The sequence below is a fragment of the Serinus canaria genome, chromosome 1, assembly GCF_022539315.1.
Source record: "Serinus canaria isolate serCan28SL12 chromosome 1, serCan2020, whole genome shotgun sequence".
NCBI lineage: Eukaryota > Metazoa > Chordata > Aves > Passeriformes > Fringillidae > Serinus > Serinus canaria.
In genome coordinates this window covers 73,866,704-73,883,524 of record NC_066313.1, presented here as the reverse complement: position 1 = coordinate 73,883,524, position 16,821 = coordinate 73,866,704, and the positions used below count along the sequence as shown (strand labels likewise).

Below are 16,821 nucleotides of genomic sequence, written 5' to 3'. Positions count from 1 at the left end.
AATGCAGCAGGAAATGCAGTGTGTCATAGACACTTCCACTGAAAGTGTTTGAAAACCCAGGTAACTCTCTGGTACCTGCCTTAGCTGATGTGTTGCTTATAGGAGCACTGAGTTGGAAAAGTTGAAGGGATGGAAGCATTTTTGCTCCAAGACATGCATTTCTGGCACCCAGTGGTGACTAATTCATTTTTGGAATCTAAAAATCAGGCAGCCACAAAATTTAGCTGGAATCCACTTCTGTGTTATATGAGGTGATGAAGAAGGTGGCTGTTGTACAGGCCATAAAACGAAAAATCTTTAGAAAATACTGTCATTGCTAAAGAATATATTACTGAGAATAACACAGGAATTTCATGTTGAGCTAGGATTTCAGTTGTCTGGTTTTGGTACCGTATGGGTTTATTTTTGTACGGGTTGGGTTTTTCCCTCCTTTTTAAGGAACTAATGGGCACATCCTAATTATAGTATACCAGGACTCCTGCCATACATTCATTCATGTACATCTGAGTTCTGCAAGAAGTTTGTGTGCAGATGATGGTTTTGACTGTGTATTCCAACTGAAAGTTTGTTTTACTTCAGGGTCTGAAGGAAATGGAGGATTTGATTCAGAAAGTTGGGCCAGGATCCTCTGTCCTAAGCAGCAGAGCTTTCCTCATTATATCTAGTTTTCTAAGAGTAAAGTCAGGTTTACCTCACCTGTTACATTACACTCTGGTAAACCTGGTGAAACAAGCCTTTTATGATGCTTCTTGCAGTGTGTAACACTTTGTTCTTATTTGTAGCATTTCACAATGCAGTCCTTTGAGAAGAGAAAGCCCACTTTCTCCTGACCTGGTTTTTCTTTCTAAATGGGACAGTATTGTGTTTAGGAAAACACAACATTGCAAGCCTATGTTCAGAGTCTCTCTTCTGAGTGTCAAGTCTTTTAACTCAAGTTGAAAGCCAGTTTTTCACCAGTTTCTTCTTAGCAAGAGTGAAAAAACATATTCTTGATTCACCAAATAGCTAGGGTTCATTAAAGATTAGTTGTCCATTACATTGATCATTTATTACTTTATTATGGCAGTCACAAAATAGTCTATCAAGACACTAATTTTCAGTCAACCAGCTTTGTAAAGACTGATTTTAAAGAACAAATAATGTGGAAGAAAACCATAAACTGGAAAAATAGTCAGTTTAAATATTACTGTAAATTTTCCAAGTTGCTTAAAAATAGATGTTGCTCAAATGTTATACAATGCATCCAGTCTTAAATGTGGTAGTTATGTTTAAATATTTAAGTGTTTCAATAGTGTTAAATAGTTTTATACTTGTTCTAAATTAAATTCTTCTGGCAAAGAGTTTTTTATTTTGTTTCTATTGTGCTCCAGACTCTCCTACAGATTTGTGGTGTGGTGGCTGTGGCTGTGGCAGTGATTCCTTGGATGCTCATCCCCTTAATTCCACTATTTATTCTTTTCATTTTTCTTCGACGATATTTCTTAGACACTTCAAGAGATATTAAACGTCTGGAATCCACAAGTATGTAGTTTGGTGGGACTTGATGTTAGTTTGAACCCTACTTATTATTATGTGAAATGCTAGTATTTTGTAGACAATCCATCAAAGAATTTTTTTTTTCTTTTGCTATGCAAATAACTTCCTTATTGCCTTGGTTCTCAACTAGTGAATTACATGCTTAACTCCTGTTTTGCATAATGATAAACCTAGGGTATGCCAGTTAACTCTCTGTAAATAAAGCCACTTAAGAATATGCTAAGCTGCTGGTCTTTGGGACGTTGCATGCATATACTAATGGTATTTCTGACCTTATCTGACTCCTGTGCCTGACTTTAGCTTGACTATGATATGGAATATTAAGCATTATGAATAACAAACATGGGTGCCTAATGTCATTAATAAAGCCCAAAGAATTTCTACAGTGACAGCTATTGTTAAAAATGTAAGACATTTTTGTATAAATTAATCTGCCTGGTTGTCTGACTGATTCTAATTGAGTAAGAGAACATTAGTTAAAGATATTGCATATTTATTCTAAAAAGATGCAGTAGAGTAGTTTGTATGCTTAAATATAAAGTGGTAGGATTAAAGATTAGTGTGGTACAGAAAGAATTAAATGTTGTCCTTTATCTATTGTTAAGTTAACTCAACTCTCATTTCCCTTTGTAGCTCGAAGTCCAGTGTTCTCCCACTTGTCGTCATCCCTCCAGGGGCTTTGGACGATTCGGGCTTTGAAAGCTGAGGAAAGATTTCAAAAATTATTTGATGCACACCAAGACCTCCACTCAGGTTTGTGATGAATTGATGTGAAAAATCAAATACTTTGCACGGTAGGAGGGAAATATCTTATGCCCTCAGCGACATGTATATAATGTGCATTAAAATCAGTAGGAGCTGTGCATTTGTCTCTTTAGGGTAAAAATCCTGTATTAGAACAAAAACATTATCTCTCTAGATTTAGAGAGTTTACTTTGGGCTGTAATATCATTTAGAATATCCATGCATATGTTTTAACAATGTACAAGATAAACATTTGAAAGTATGCCTGATAAGAATACTTAAAGAATAATTTTTAACATTTCCTGGGTTCCATCTTTAAGAAAAGGAAAGGTAGGGGGAGGGTGGAGAGAGATGTGGAGGGAATAAGCTATTTTATGAAGCTTTTGATACTAAGTAGTGTGCTAGGAATGGGCAACTATTACTAGTATAAATAATTTTGGAAAAGTTTCATAAATCTAACTTATTTTTTACTTTGATCAGCTTTCAGGGCTTAAATCTAAAATATGGAATTAACATAATTGGTATTCTGAAAGCATAAGTAATATAATTCAGGTTTGCACTGTGATTCTTTGACTTCTGATATTTAAATGTTCTCTGTTACAATGTTCTTCAAGATATAGCAGAATGCAAGTTTTCAGTTTTGTGTTTCTTAAGTAAGATTGTGACTTTCCTCTGTTGTAAAACATAAAAGTATATTTGATTGCTGTTTTGTAATTTATAGATTTACAAGGTTTCAGGCAAGACCAGCTGATCCTTTCTGAAGTACAGCTTATCACAGGTTGTAGCATCATACACACTGACCATGTTGAGCCCAGTGACTTGTGACTGGTGTAGTGCATCTTCCAGGGAGGCACCTCTAGCTTTGTATTTCCCTTTTTTAATATTTTGTAGTTGCTAGTTATCTGACCAAATCAAAATTACCACACCTGATAGCGAAGGAAGACAAAGTTGTGGTTTAATTTTATATTAAAATAAATCTTTAGGCAATAAACTGTGTATAGAGGTTTCACTATACAAAGAGGACCAAGACATTTAAACAAAATACTTTTCTGTATTTTAAGGTCAGATTCAGGGAACATAAAAACACTTCCATTTTTCAGTCAGTTTTGTGCATCTCCCTAACAAAACTGTCAATAATACCCTTTATGGGCAGATCATGAACCTGTTTTTGAGGTCAAGCTTCAGTGCTTATAGTCACACTCTTCTGTGTACCTACACACTTCATCTTGGTGTCTTTCCCCCCCAAGCCTTTGGGGTACACCAGCTGGCTTAAAGTGTGTGTGGTGTTTGGTCCTCCCAGGGAATATGTGCCTGGACAGCAAAGGAAGCAACCTCCTCAGGCTGTATTAACAGGAGCATAGCCAGGGGAAGGAGGGAAGTGGTTGTCTCCCTCCACACTTGTTAGGCACACTGGGAGAACTGCATCCAGTTGTGGACTGCCAGCTCTGGGAAACGTTCTAACAAACTGGAATGAGATCCCTGGAGGGGCCATGAAGATAGTTAGGGTATTACCAGGAGAGACTTCCTTGTGGGGAGGGTACTGGGCTTGTTCAGTTCACAGAATACAGAGGATTTAATAGCTGCCTTCCAGTGCCTGCAAGGATGTTGCCATAAATACATGTTCCTCACCATGGTTAAGTGGTAGGAGCACTGACTTGGGTGTAAGTTGTAACAAGAGATTTTTAACCTGAATTCAAGGAGAAGCTATTTCAGTGTGAGCACAGTCAAGCAGAGGCAAGGATTGCCCAGAGGTGCAGGCTTCATCTTACAGATTTTCAAGACTCAGACTGCATAAAGCATGGAGCAACATGGTCTGACCTCTGACCTGACTGTGCTCGAGCAGAAGGATGAACTAGGGATTTCCTGAAGTTGTTTTCACCCTGGATAGTTCTTTGATAGTAAATGTGAACAAGCAGTAGCTGATGTAAGAGAATAGCAGCTCACAAAGTTGTAGTCCTGGGTTTTTAAGTCTCCTAAAGAGTTTTAAATTCTTTCCTGCATTGCAGAAGGCTCTCCCAATGGTGATGGTTTTGTTTAGCACTTTTGGCTGGAGTGGTATCTTCCTCTCTGTTTAGGTCTGAGCCTAGGACTGAGGACACGTGCTTTGAACCCCTTTGAGGGATGCCTAAAAATAAAAAAATTAAATAAATTTTAGATTAAAAAACGTCTAAAAGGCAGGCTGGCATTTGACCAAACCCAAGTTTCCTTCCTACCAGTGCCCATCTTTATAGGCAAGCCCATGAGCTGTCAGACCATGATGAGTCTTTATTAGTTCCTATGACTGTCAGATTCCTTTCTTTATGCACAGTGACCCCTGTTGCACAGAGAGGTCTCAAAATTACTCATCTCAAGCTGGCAGTGTAACACACCTCCATGGACAATTTGGATCAATGGAGCAAAAGCTCCATAATCTGGCTATTGATGATCAGGCTTAAAACCAGACTTAGCTCCTCTCAATCTTACAGAAGGAAGAGTTTTTTTAATCTGGATTTTTCCCAGCACTAGGCTAAGGAGCATTGAACAGTAGAAACTGCAGTGATCTTTAATAGGGAGTAATGGCAAGCAAGGCAGAAGGGGTTGGAATGGTAACTTTCTGCTGTGACTTAGTAGCAGCTGGAGCAATTCCTCTGAATTGCAATAAACAGTGCCACACTTTTTTATGGCCACTTTGCTTCTGGTTTTGGCCTTGGATGCAAACACTTTGCCTTCTGTATTGCTGTGTCTTTTTGTGCTGTCTCTTGCCCCTTGTACTGTAGCCTGTCTACCTGGGATGGAACTTAGCACCAAATTGTCAACACCTGAGTGTGAGTGCAGAGTGGAGATGTCCACCTGTGAACTCCCCCAAAAGTAAAAATGTGCATCTAATCATCTGAATACCTCTGTATAGCTGCCCTGGCTGTATTGAGTAGCTCCTACAGGAGCTTAACCAGCTGCAGCTGCCTTCTGAAAACTGAGCTCTGACAGTTGTGTTGTGATACGTTCTAGCTGCAAGCCTGTAGACTCTAGTCCAGCTGCAGTGAATGCAGTTGTACTTCTGCTTTTTGTGTAAGACTCTTGAGTCTGCTAGAGTTGAGAAGAGGCTTCCACTGTGAATAAGTGCACCATGCTTCGAGCCTTGACTGTTTTTCTTTCTCTTCCTATTGTGGTTGCTACTGGTGTGAAAACTAAATTAGACAATTTCAGGAAAACTGGTCAGTAGCCTGATCATGGAGACATGCACTTGAAGATGGCAACGTTGGGGTTTTTTGACAATTTGTATTATTAACATGAATAAATTTAGTAATAATTATGCAGCTTAGTTTTCTAATAATCCATTGGTTTTATGTCTTTGTTAAATACACTTTAGAGGCCTGGTTTCTCTTCTTGACAACCTCAAGGTGGTTTGCTGTGCGTCTGGATGCCATCTGTGCCATTTTTGTTGTAGTGGTTGCTTTTGGTTCCCTGCTTCTCTCCAGCAGTAAGTACAGATGTTAGAAAAAGTTCACCCAGTAATTACCATGTATAGTAATGCCTAATTCTTTTTCATAACTTGCTGTTTCTAATTGTTTAAAGGCTGTAATTAAGTTAAATATTTCTTTCTAGATCATGATCTCTTCCTTAGTCTAGGGCATTGGGGCTGTATCTGCTTTCCTGCAAATCCTGGAGGCAGTTCAGACATCTTCTGGGCTGAGGCATACATCTGTCATCCTCCCCAAGTGTACAAACAAACGTGCTCTTCTGTAGTCTTCACTTTTGTGATTCTGGCTTTCAGAGCAATAACAAGAAATAAATCTTCTTCTTTTTCCCTATCTTTGTCTTTCTCTTTTGGGCCTACAGGGCTTTGCTTTTTACATTGAAACACCCACGGAGCTGCCTCTTAACAATGTTTTTCCTTTCTGCACGTGGCACAGTAGGTCAAAAGGCAAGCTAAAGTTCCTAGGGATACTCTTCTTGTATCTTGGAGCAGTGGGATAGGCCAGTTCCAGAAAGAAAATTGCCTCATAATAATACATTTTATGTTCACTGTCACTCATGAACTGTCATTAGTGTATGCATCATCCAGGATGTAATTGGGTTAGATGTGCTAGAATGCGATAGTCATCTTAAACATGAAGGAAGAAGTAATTATCTTGGACATGAAAATTAGTGCTAATTTGCTGGTTTTGTTTCTTTTCTTTTTTCTTTGGATAAGTTTTGTACGTGCACGTGTATTTTAAAATTTGAACACTCTGTGCTGCACAACTCCACAAATTTTCAGCTAGATTTGATGTTACTAGAATGCAAAAAGACAAGCCAAAACAATGGTCCTGAATCCTTCCTTGCCTCCGAATAAAGAATAGTTCTCTGTAAGTCAATGGGACTATGTTAGGATAAAGTTAAAGTAAGTCAGAGGACAATCGTGCTTAATACTGGGGCAGGCAGAATACATTCATTTTGTGAGAGTAGACTCACTGAACACAGTAAATGCTTCTATAAACAGGGGAAGAAATATTCTGTCCTTTTACTTTATCTGATTGTTTATAAGAGTACAAAGTTGATGTAAATTTCATAACTAATTTTAAAATAATTTTACGCAAACTTTTTTGCTTAGGTTTAGGGCCTTATCTGATTTGCATTGAAAAAAAAGTGAAGCGTTAACTAATGCTCAGCCAGACAGGGATGACCCTGAAAATCTATGTAAGTTTGGTCTTGAGACTGACTCTCAGTTTTTAGATGAACACCAGGCCAAGGAGAATTTGGATTATCTTGTCAAAATGTGTCCAAACTGTACCCCAAAAATGCAGCAAGCAGCTGTTCTGCCTGGAGCTGCTCATTGCACAGATAGCAAGTAGCGCATAACCAAATAAAATTCTGGCTGTGATGGTTCCATCATGTGAGTAACCTCATGAAAGAGAACTTCACTGAGATTTTGTGTAATTACAATGTACCTATTTGAGTCTCATTTTCCTTTCTTCTGCAGCTCTGAATGCGGGGCAGGTTGGTTTGGCGCTCTCCTATGCAATCACCCTCATGGGAACCTTCCAGTGGGGTGTTAGACAAAGTGCTGAAGTTGAAAACCTGGTAATGTTTATTTCTTCCTTTTCCCCTCTTGTTTCCTTTCATGCTTGTGACATGAAGCCTTAAGGATGAGATTCTTCTTAAATAACTTAGGATATTAATACCTTAGCAAGCAATTGAGGCACCACTCTGCAGTAATAAAGAAAAATGACTTCTTTTAGGTAATGATTTGTCTGACTGGTTTTGAGTGTTTGATGAAATGAGCTGTGTCTGGGGATTGTCCTGCATTCATAGTAAGGGGGTTTTACAATCTCCCTTTACAGCAGAAAGGAGACTGTCTAGTTACAGTGTAGACAATTGCATTGCAACTTGCTAAAGTTGCAATAAATTAATCCCTTTCTATAAGGAAGATTTTAAATAATTTTTTTTTATATTTGGTATTTATAATTTATTGTTATTTATTATTGCATTTTAAAATTTTCTTTATATCCCTTATGGCATTTTTAGAGTCCTGTTATTCCTTTGCAAAAGATTATAACTTTTTAGTTCATTCTCAGTTAACACAAATGTGAAAGTATTTGTCTATATTCAGCTGACAAGGTTGTGTGTTTTTCAGAATATATCATATAAAATACCTTTGACCAATTCACAGTATTTACTGGCATGTTCTAATTTGCCTGTCTACTTTCTTAAGATAATACATAAGAAAAATAGATTGTAGAAAAAACATGCTAAACATAAACCTGGGATATTTTTTTTGTTGTGTTGACAGCTGAAGTTACTTGTAATTATAGTTTGCTGTACATAGTATAGGAAATAGGTGTAGTCCTTTCGTAGAAGTTACAAAGCCATGCTTAATTATAGTATTATAATGATAATAACAATAATGATAATAACAAAATTAGAAATTTTTTTTGCTACCACATTGCTTTTTCAGTGCATTTTTCACCCACAAGTTAACTGGTGGTGACAGATTTTCTGAGAAATGGGAAGAAGGCTTTCAGTTTATTTCATACCATTTGGGATGTTTGGAAGTGTCTGGGAGTGTCACGTGTACTCAGTGGCTTTCTTGGAGGCTCTGACTCAGAAATACCTTGGAAGAGAAAGAAAGGCCATTCACTAACCTGGCTTTGGTGTGAAATGCTGATCATTTTATGGAACTATGATTAGCATCAACTTCTTTGATAGGTGGACATCCACCAAAAATCCCTTGTTATTAAAGGGTGACTACACCTGGGGGAGGAAGGAACATTTCATCTCCATTCTGTTGCTAGCTGGTCAAGGACAGTGACTGTCACACTCTGCTCAGTGGTGGTGCCCCCTTGTTTTCAGTCCTGTGTGCAGTTTTGGGCAGCACAATACAAAATGAAGCTGCTGGAGTGTGTCCAAAGGAGGGTCATGAGGATGGTGAAGGATCTAGAGGGAAAGTCCTTATCAGGAGTGGCTGAGGTCACTTGGGCTGTTCAGCCTGGACAAGAGGAGACTGAAGGGAGACCTCATTGTGGTCTACAACTTCCTTGTAAGGGAAAGAAGAGGGGCAGACACTGATCTGTTCTCTGTGGTGACCATTGACAGGACGGAGGGAATGGCCTGAAGTTGTGTCAGGGGAGGTTTAGGTTGGATGCTAGGAAAAGATTCTTCACCCAGCGGGTGGTTGGGCAGTGGAACAGGCTCCCCAGGGAAGTGGACTTGGCATCAAGTCTGCCAGAGTTCAGAAAGCATTTGGACAATGGTCTCAGGCACATGGTATGGGGTTTTTTTGGGTTGTGCTATGCAGGGCAAGGAGTCAAACTCATTCACGTGTCTGCCTGCAGTTCATTTGGCAGTTTCATTTCTAGCTTTTTCTTTCTAACACACAATGGATTGGTGTCATCTTAGTCAAGACTGGCAGACAACCCTCTTAGCTTAATTTTCTTAAAACTTATGCACGTATTTAGGTTTGTAATTAATCCTACTGATGAGAAATGGTTATGAATGGCTTTATGTATCATGATAGATCTGGATCTGTAGTAGGACATGAGATGCATTCTTTCCACTTTTTTAGTTGCATAAATAAAGCCTAGAATGGCACCAAATACTCTTTCCTGTGTTAAAAAAAAAACATGGAGTAATTTGCATTGAATCTCTATGGTAAAAATATTTATATGCAAGCAGTATTTGCAGTGCATGCCATAGGATGAAGCTCATGTATCTATGCCTTCTTTCTTCCCCTTAGATGATTTCAGTAGAAAGAGTGATGGAGTACACAGAACTTGAAAAAGAAGCTCCTTGGGAGACCAACAAACATCCACCACCAGAATGGCCTAACCAAGGAATGATAGCATTTGAGAATGTTAACTTCACTTACAGTCTAGATGGACCATTGGTTTTAAGACATTTGTCTGTTGTGATTAAACCAAAAGAAAAGGTATGTATGTGGCTGTCCTTGGATATTCACAGAAATTAAGCAAAGATGATTAGTAGACAAGAAGCTGCGTGCTAGAAATGCATTATAAAATACGTGGATGTTAGGAAAATAGTAAGTGTTCTTTTGAAGAATAAGCTTTGGTTATATTTAATAGCCTAAACAGCCTATTTATTTCCCGTAAGTGTAGCATAAATTTGTCTGGGAACATGATATTTCAGTCTGTCAAAACAAAGGATTAAACATACCCCACAGATTCCCTTAAAAAGAGACTGAGATTTTTCAGAAAGTAGCAGACATGGAAAATACCAGCCAAGCCAAGAATGTTTGTTCAAATCCAAAGAAAATGGAGCTGCATTAGGAAATTGGGGATTCAACAGAGGGAACATAATTGGAATTGAGTATGTCAACAGACAAGGTGAGCAAAACCAATAGAAAATAAGGAATGTACATGCCCTTGCACTGAGCCCAAAATGGAAGATAGAAGAAAGAAATACAAATCAGTTGCATAATTTGGGATTTTATTTCAGTTCCTTTTGGCAACCAATGCAATTAACTGTTGTCATTAATTAGATTGGTAGCCAAAAGAAACATAGAAATAAAACTCTTGCTCCTCTGCAAATTTGACTCCTCCTCCCCAATTTTGATGCCATCCCTTTTGAAAGAGTGCTGCAGGGAAGGTCTCCCCCACAGACAAAATTAAATTAGAGCCCTGAAGTGTTAATTTTTGCTTTGCTGTATTTCAAATGCAGGTGTAATTTTTTGATTAGGAGGATGGTTCAACTCTACAATCCTTGCCTATGCCTCCTTTTTAACATGCTTTTCCACTCAATTCCAAACCCTTTCATTTCCTCAAGTGGACCTTTTAATAACATTCATGTTCCAAAAATTCAACCGGACTTTGCTGCATGGAGGTGATTTCCTGGAATTAGCTGTGAATGAGTTAAAATGGTCTCTTGAGAAGAAGAGCCATGTGAGCTGTCTCCTTAGCTGTTACAAGTCTCTCCGATATAGACAAGAAATCCTATATTTCTCAGTGAGAGACAGGAATAAAATTAAAAACGGAAGCAAGAGATACTAGCAATGCATGACTCAGTGCTTGATGGGGGGATGACTGGGGGTATTTATTTTTGCTGAGCACTTATGCTGTGGTTTCATCATCTGAATTTGCCCAGCTTGAAACTATTGCCAAGACCTTCGTGTTTCCTCTCTATGATGTTTTGCACAATACTGCAGTAAGCTGCCACTGTGTAAAATAAATCTCCCAAGCATCTCTGCTCCTCACATTGGTTTTAATTATGGAGAAGCAAGTTCTTCAGAACCAAGTTTCTAGATCTGTTGGGCATTCTGCCCATACTGTTGTCAATGGGAGCTCTTATGCCTGTTCAGACCCCTGGCTTTTAGAGACTTCTGGTGGCTGCAGTGCCACTGGCAGCAGGAATGAGTTTAAGCTTCTGCTGTGCTTGTATTTTTTCTTGTAGCCATGCCAGGGCCCAGTTTGGGAAGCTGTGGGTATGGTAAGAGTGAGGGAGGTGATTGTTGGCAAATCACTCACTCCAGGTCTCTTTTGATCTGTTTGTCTCAGCATTCAGTATTTCCCTACAGTCAAAGCAGGCTTGGAGGCACCCTGTGTTTTAAACATCTTTGCTGAAGTAGTGTGGTCTTACAGAAACAGACCAGGGAGACACAAACTGCTGTGCCAGTAGCTGGCAGGGATGAACCTCCTCTGCTACTACAGCTGCAGCAGGGGAAGGTTAGCATGTGTAGTGTTGGGCTTTACACACCATCTTTGTTTCAGGGAGCTCATGAATGCTTATTGGCTAACAAATTGTTAAATGCACCCTTTCCTGACAGCTCCTGGATCTGCGGGCTACATGAAAAAGTCAGGAAGGTGCATGTGTAGATTTATGGCATGGCAGCTGTGCTCCCATGACGAAAGGGAGGTTGCCTGAGGGATAACAAAGACATGGGCAGTCTCAGTGGAGTGGCTGACATGCTGTAAATCTCACATTTTTTGTGCAGCTCTGCTGTGAAGTACAAGTGACACTTGAGTAACGATGAGCCCAGCGCAGCAGGTGTACTCCTGTGTGTGCACTGGGCTTGTATCAGGCAGCACAGTCCTGGCCCTGTGATTCCTGATAGGTGGCACTTGCATTTGCAGGCTGGTGCTGTATTTGCACTGGCTGTGAGTGAGTGTGGGCCTGTGAAGAATAAAATGTATTCAAAAAATGGATAATGTGTATACTGAGAGCTCTTTCAAATTCCTGTCAGTTTTCAGCAGCCTGTAGTCAATTGGACCAAAGATGCAAATAGATTCTTCTAAATGTTGAAGAGCATAGTCCTTTCATTTGATGCCAAACGAAAAGTGGGATTTTGACAATATGCAGAGCAGCTGCATTTTTATTTTAAGTATCAATGTATTTTTTATGGCTTTTTTCTTTATATCTTTGATACAATACTTTATATTGACATTTGCAGAGGAACAATTGAACTTTCATTTTCACAGCTCTTATTGTCTGTGTTCTCTATTCAGCACTTTCTTTCTGAGCTGTAGTTTATCTATTCAGAACTGTTTTTCTGTTTCACTGATACAGTTTAGAGTACTAAACATTTGATCATTTATTGTAACAGATTTGCTTAAATTAGTCTGTTTAATAAAAAGCATTGTAGAAATGTAATTAGTTTATATACAGTAGTACAATAAGGAATTGTTGGATGAAATTGTTAAATCAGAATGTAGAAGGAGAAAATATCTTTTAGATTATGCAGCATAAGTTGCTCTTTGAAGTGTACTTTTTTAGTGTGTTGTGCATTTTTTATCAAATATGGGCACTCTGTTTTGTCTGAAGTTAGTGTCTCTGACTGAAAGTTTCTCCTTGCACTTTGGTGCAGTTTCCTGTGCTGAATTTCATTTCAGCAGGCATTGCTGCATACATGTGAGTCTCAGCCAGTGGCTAATTGCCCTCTGGTGTCTGTATATACACTCATGAAGGTTTTTATCTTTCTTCCTCCTTTCTGCACCCCAATCACTTCACCAAGCCTTACTATACATATTTAATCCTCATAAATCCTTCCCCATCAAATCAGGATCTCCAACCTGTGTTAATTTTGTGTTGCACTGCTCTGAACTTTTTTAAGTGTGCTGATTTATTTTTTCTTTTAATGGAGGGATTAGAACAGAATGCAGGAAATAACAAATTATGCCAGATCAGATTTGTGTAGAGGGTTACACCCATTATCTTCTTTGATACAGTTGATTACTATAAACTGTTTTTCTCTTAGAATCCTTTACCTGAATACAACATTTAAAAAATTAGAAGAAATATTTCTTGATCTTAGCCCCTTGTCATTAAAGCTATCAATCCCATATTTTCCATTGTCTCTTTTTTTCTGAGAACTATTTTTTTTTCACACTGTGTATGTCTTCCAGTTTTCCTTTGGGAGCAAAAAGAACCCTGAATCTCTGTGGTTTTATTATTTGCTGTTTCTTCTGTTTGAAAAGGAATTTCAGCTTGATGTCATGGCCTTGTAGTTGCAATGCTTGCTGAAGATGTCTGAAGTATGGATACAGTTTATAATGATGCCACTTTAAAGTACTTCACCTTAACCATAACTAACCAAAATCAGTCTCAGTTATTTAAATTGGGAGTACATTGTTCCCAGAGTGCTTTATGGGAGACCATTTTGGGGTTGAGTAGTAGATGCATGCATGAAATGATTTTCCTAACATCACCCAGCAAACCAGGTTCAATATAAAAATTAGCAGCCTTTACTCACATTACTGTATGCACTGAGCCACTTCATCCTGTTTACACAATAAGACACCACACATTAGGGGGAAATCATTCACCTTTGAATATGATCCAAGAAATTGTCATGTATACAAATGTCACCTGAATCCAAACTGATTTAAGGGGAGAGGATTTTTCCTCTTGGAAGAATGTTAATTACAAAGAAGTTTTATTTGGTGCATGTTCTACTGCAAATCCTGTGATGCTGTAAAAATGTTGCTTGACATATTAATTTCTCCTGAAAAGCTCACAGTTTAATGGTACAGGCTTGGCTTGCTCCGTAGGTTGGAATAGTGGGAAGAACCGGAGCTGGGAAAAGCTCTCTGATAGCAGCCCTCTTTCGCTTGGCAGAACCTGAAGGAAGGATTTGGATTGATAAGTACTTGACATCAGAGCTGGGACTCCACGACTTGCGGAAGAAAATTTCAATTATACCTCAAGTAAGAGAGTGACTTGGTTTGCCATGGATGTTTTGAATATAATTCCGTAGTGTTTAAAGTGCTTTGCTGGGATGTGTTCCCCCTGCACCTCTGAATGCAGTAGGTACAAGAACTGTAGCTAGGCATTATTCTTACTTGAGGAAGGTCTTGATTATTTTAAGATAAACTTTTGGGGGAATCAGTTTTGGGGACTGGAGCATTTTTTTTCCTAGTTTTGTACCCTGTCTGTTCCTTTGGAATATCTGTGTGTTAGCTGTATGCTGTCCTCCCATAGTCTGTGGAAAAACAGAGAAAATCTGGGAAGTGTATACCAGTCTTCAGCAGTCCTCTTGAAGTCCCTTGATCCTTTGGCAGCAGTTCCTGCCTGATGCTTCCTTAGTAAGGGATTTTCCAAGACCACTTTCACCTCTCTAGTCATCCCTGTACAAACTGACTGGTGCTAGATTTAGAAGGAGCAAATGTGCTGCCTAGAAGTGAGTTATCAGCTTTTGCTTTATTTGGAGAAGGTTGGACAGGAGAAGACCAGAGGAACAGACTAAAGAGTTGGTCATTATAACCTGTAATAAATAAAACTTGATGAATTTTAGAAGCTGAATGCAAGAAAGGCCACAGTACAGGGAAAAAAACCAGTGGAGCAGTGTTAGAAATAGCCTCATCTCTCATGCTGGGGTGGAAGAAAGGCTGTTCAAAGAAATCCAGTAGGTCACTCACCAGTCTTCTCTCTTAGAGTCTTACTTTCATGAGAAGTTGTATCAGAGAAGGGTGATGTGTAACCTTAAAACTTAAGAGGCAAAGTTTGTGCATGTAACAGTTTTGTGAGAGCTCTGGTCTCTTCCCTGGGCATTTGCTCTCCACTGAAGAGGGAGGAAGAGTGCAGCTCGGATGCTGCAAATGTGAAGTCATGTTTTGGAAAGTAGTTCATCTGCGCTGTTCTGGCAGGTAGAGTGAAGGGTAGACTGTAAACCAGAGGAATTTTTTTGCCATGTTTTGCATTATTTCTCAGATCTCTCTATGTTATAACAGAATCTGTATTTAGAGTTATGCCTGGATGTGTGCTAGTCTGTTGGCAGGGTGGCAATCAGAGTGTAATAATTTCTTTAAGTTAAGAATCTAATACAAATGGTAATGAGGCTTTTTTTTTTTTCTCAAAGAATAGGAGTCAAAAAGAAACAGGTATGCTATTGAAAAAAAATTTTAAAATAGGTACTTCCCCAGCAATTGGATTGTTGCCTAATGCAGGATGTCTTTTGTTTCTGCATGCTGCAGGCTTTGTTATTGCAGTACTCACTGGAACTAGTCATCTTTTGTATGTAAAGAGAAGTTTATATGGATTTAAATTCCTTTTTTTTTGTGTGTGTGTAGCGTTCCTTTCTCATGAAGGCAGATGATCATCAGTTCATTCAAGGTCTACAGCTTTTTGAAAGCCTTGCCCATAGCTGTTGTGGGTGATTTTTTAATTTTGAAGAATTCAGCCCAGTTGAACAAAATAGGATACTGAGACAGGAAAACTGAAGGTTATATACAGTTTCTACATGTGAGTGACACAGATGCTCAAAGTTCACCACATTCAATTCTACATGTGAGGCTTTTTTCATACACAGGTCTATTGACATAGTTTTAAAACTGTTTTAATCCAGTGGAACTCGGTGATTTTTGTCAAATTTATATAAGATTTCATCATAGTCACAAAAGTTTTGAGTGCCCAAAGGCTAGCAGGTAGTTTGTTTTTTTGGGGTTTTTTTGGGTTTTTTTTGTTTTTTTTTGTTTTTTTTTTTTTGGTGTGTAAGGGAAGGCTGTTTCTACTTACGAGATGCAAAACTATCGAGTGGTGGTATAAAGAAGAAGAGGAAGGAGGGTTTGGAATCAGGGTTCTGCTATGGTAAACTGTGTGATAGGCATTGTCTGGTACTGTGCTAATAGTAGTGTCAATAATAGCAGTGTAACATCAGGTAGTTATTTTGCAGCAAATATCTTCATAATTATGTGGGCAGCTGAAAAACCAGAGAGAGAGATGCTTATTAGAATTGCAACATAAAACATGCTAAACAGAACCATTCCTAGAGAGTGATGAGGCAAGGCTGAAGTTTTCTTGTGTGTTTAAATACCTACCTGGAGAAATAAAAATGTGCTTAGGCTTCTAATTGCTTGCTTGGATGGAGCTGTGTAAAGGTTGTGTTTGTAAATCTTTTCTATGCAAATGTTGTCTGCCTCTCTGACTGCAAGCATTTTTACAACAATTATTTACAGGTTAGTCTTATTGCTTTCCTCTCATAAACCAGACTGTTTTAAATAATAATCTGTGTCAGAAATGGTAATTAAAAAATATCCTTATCTTCTGTTGCAGTGCATGTCTCTTGTTAGGACTTCTATAATAGTTGTGAACACTTTATAGGTTCAGCCTCTTCGTTGCCAACCAATAAAAATGGATTGAAAAGGAAAATAAATGTAACAATACCTTCAAAATGCATCAAATGGTGTACTAAAATGTGTGTTGTTAAACAAATTAGTTTTAGGTGTTTTTGAAGAAAATTGTTTTTTGGCTTGGAAATGTTTTGTGTTAAACCCTTTTGCTCATTCAGCAAGTTTTTAATGACATTTCTATTGCAGCAGATACTTTCAAATAATTGGCATGTTGTATCAGGAAATGTATATCTTCTTTTATATCACTTATGCAGTGTTCTGTCTTTTTAAATTCTTTTATAGCACTCAGATGGTTTAGAAATTTAAAGACAATAAAAAGGTTAAGGTCTGAATTCTCTTCTGGTTTGCTGCAGCCTTTGGAGCTGAGCATCACTAGGGTTAGATGGGGAGAAAGTCATGACAGGTTAATCTCAGAGTAAGCTGAAGTTACCCAGTGTAAGTTAGATTTTATTTCCTAGGGGAGAAAGAAAAAAAAAATTCATTTTGCCTAAAATTTCCCCAATTTAAA

General features: G+C 38.4%; 1 protein-coding gene across 3 annotated transcripts in view; it reads left to right on the top strand.

Moving 5' to 3' along the window:
- The window catches only part of ABCC4 (ATP binding cassette subfamily C member 4), a 141,765-nt gene that overhangs the window by 93,293 nt on the left and 31,651 nt on the right, over nt 1–16,821 (top strand). For all 3 annotated transcript variants that reach the window (XM_050971980.1, XM_050971984.1, XM_050971986.1), the window contains exons 21-26: nt 1,371–1,521; nt 2,170–2,289; nt 5,627–5,737; nt 7,220–7,320; nt 9,473–9,664; nt 13,737–13,892. In XM_050971980.1, coding sequence (XP_050827937.1) covers nt 1,371–1,521; nt 2,170–2,289; nt 5,627–5,737; nt 7,220–7,320; nt 9,473–9,664; nt 13,737–13,892 — 831 coding nt within the window. The remainder of the gene's footprint in view (nt 1–1,370; nt 1,522–2,169; nt 2,290–5,626; nt 5,738–7,219; nt 7,321–9,472; nt 9,665–13,736; nt 13,893–16,821) is intronic.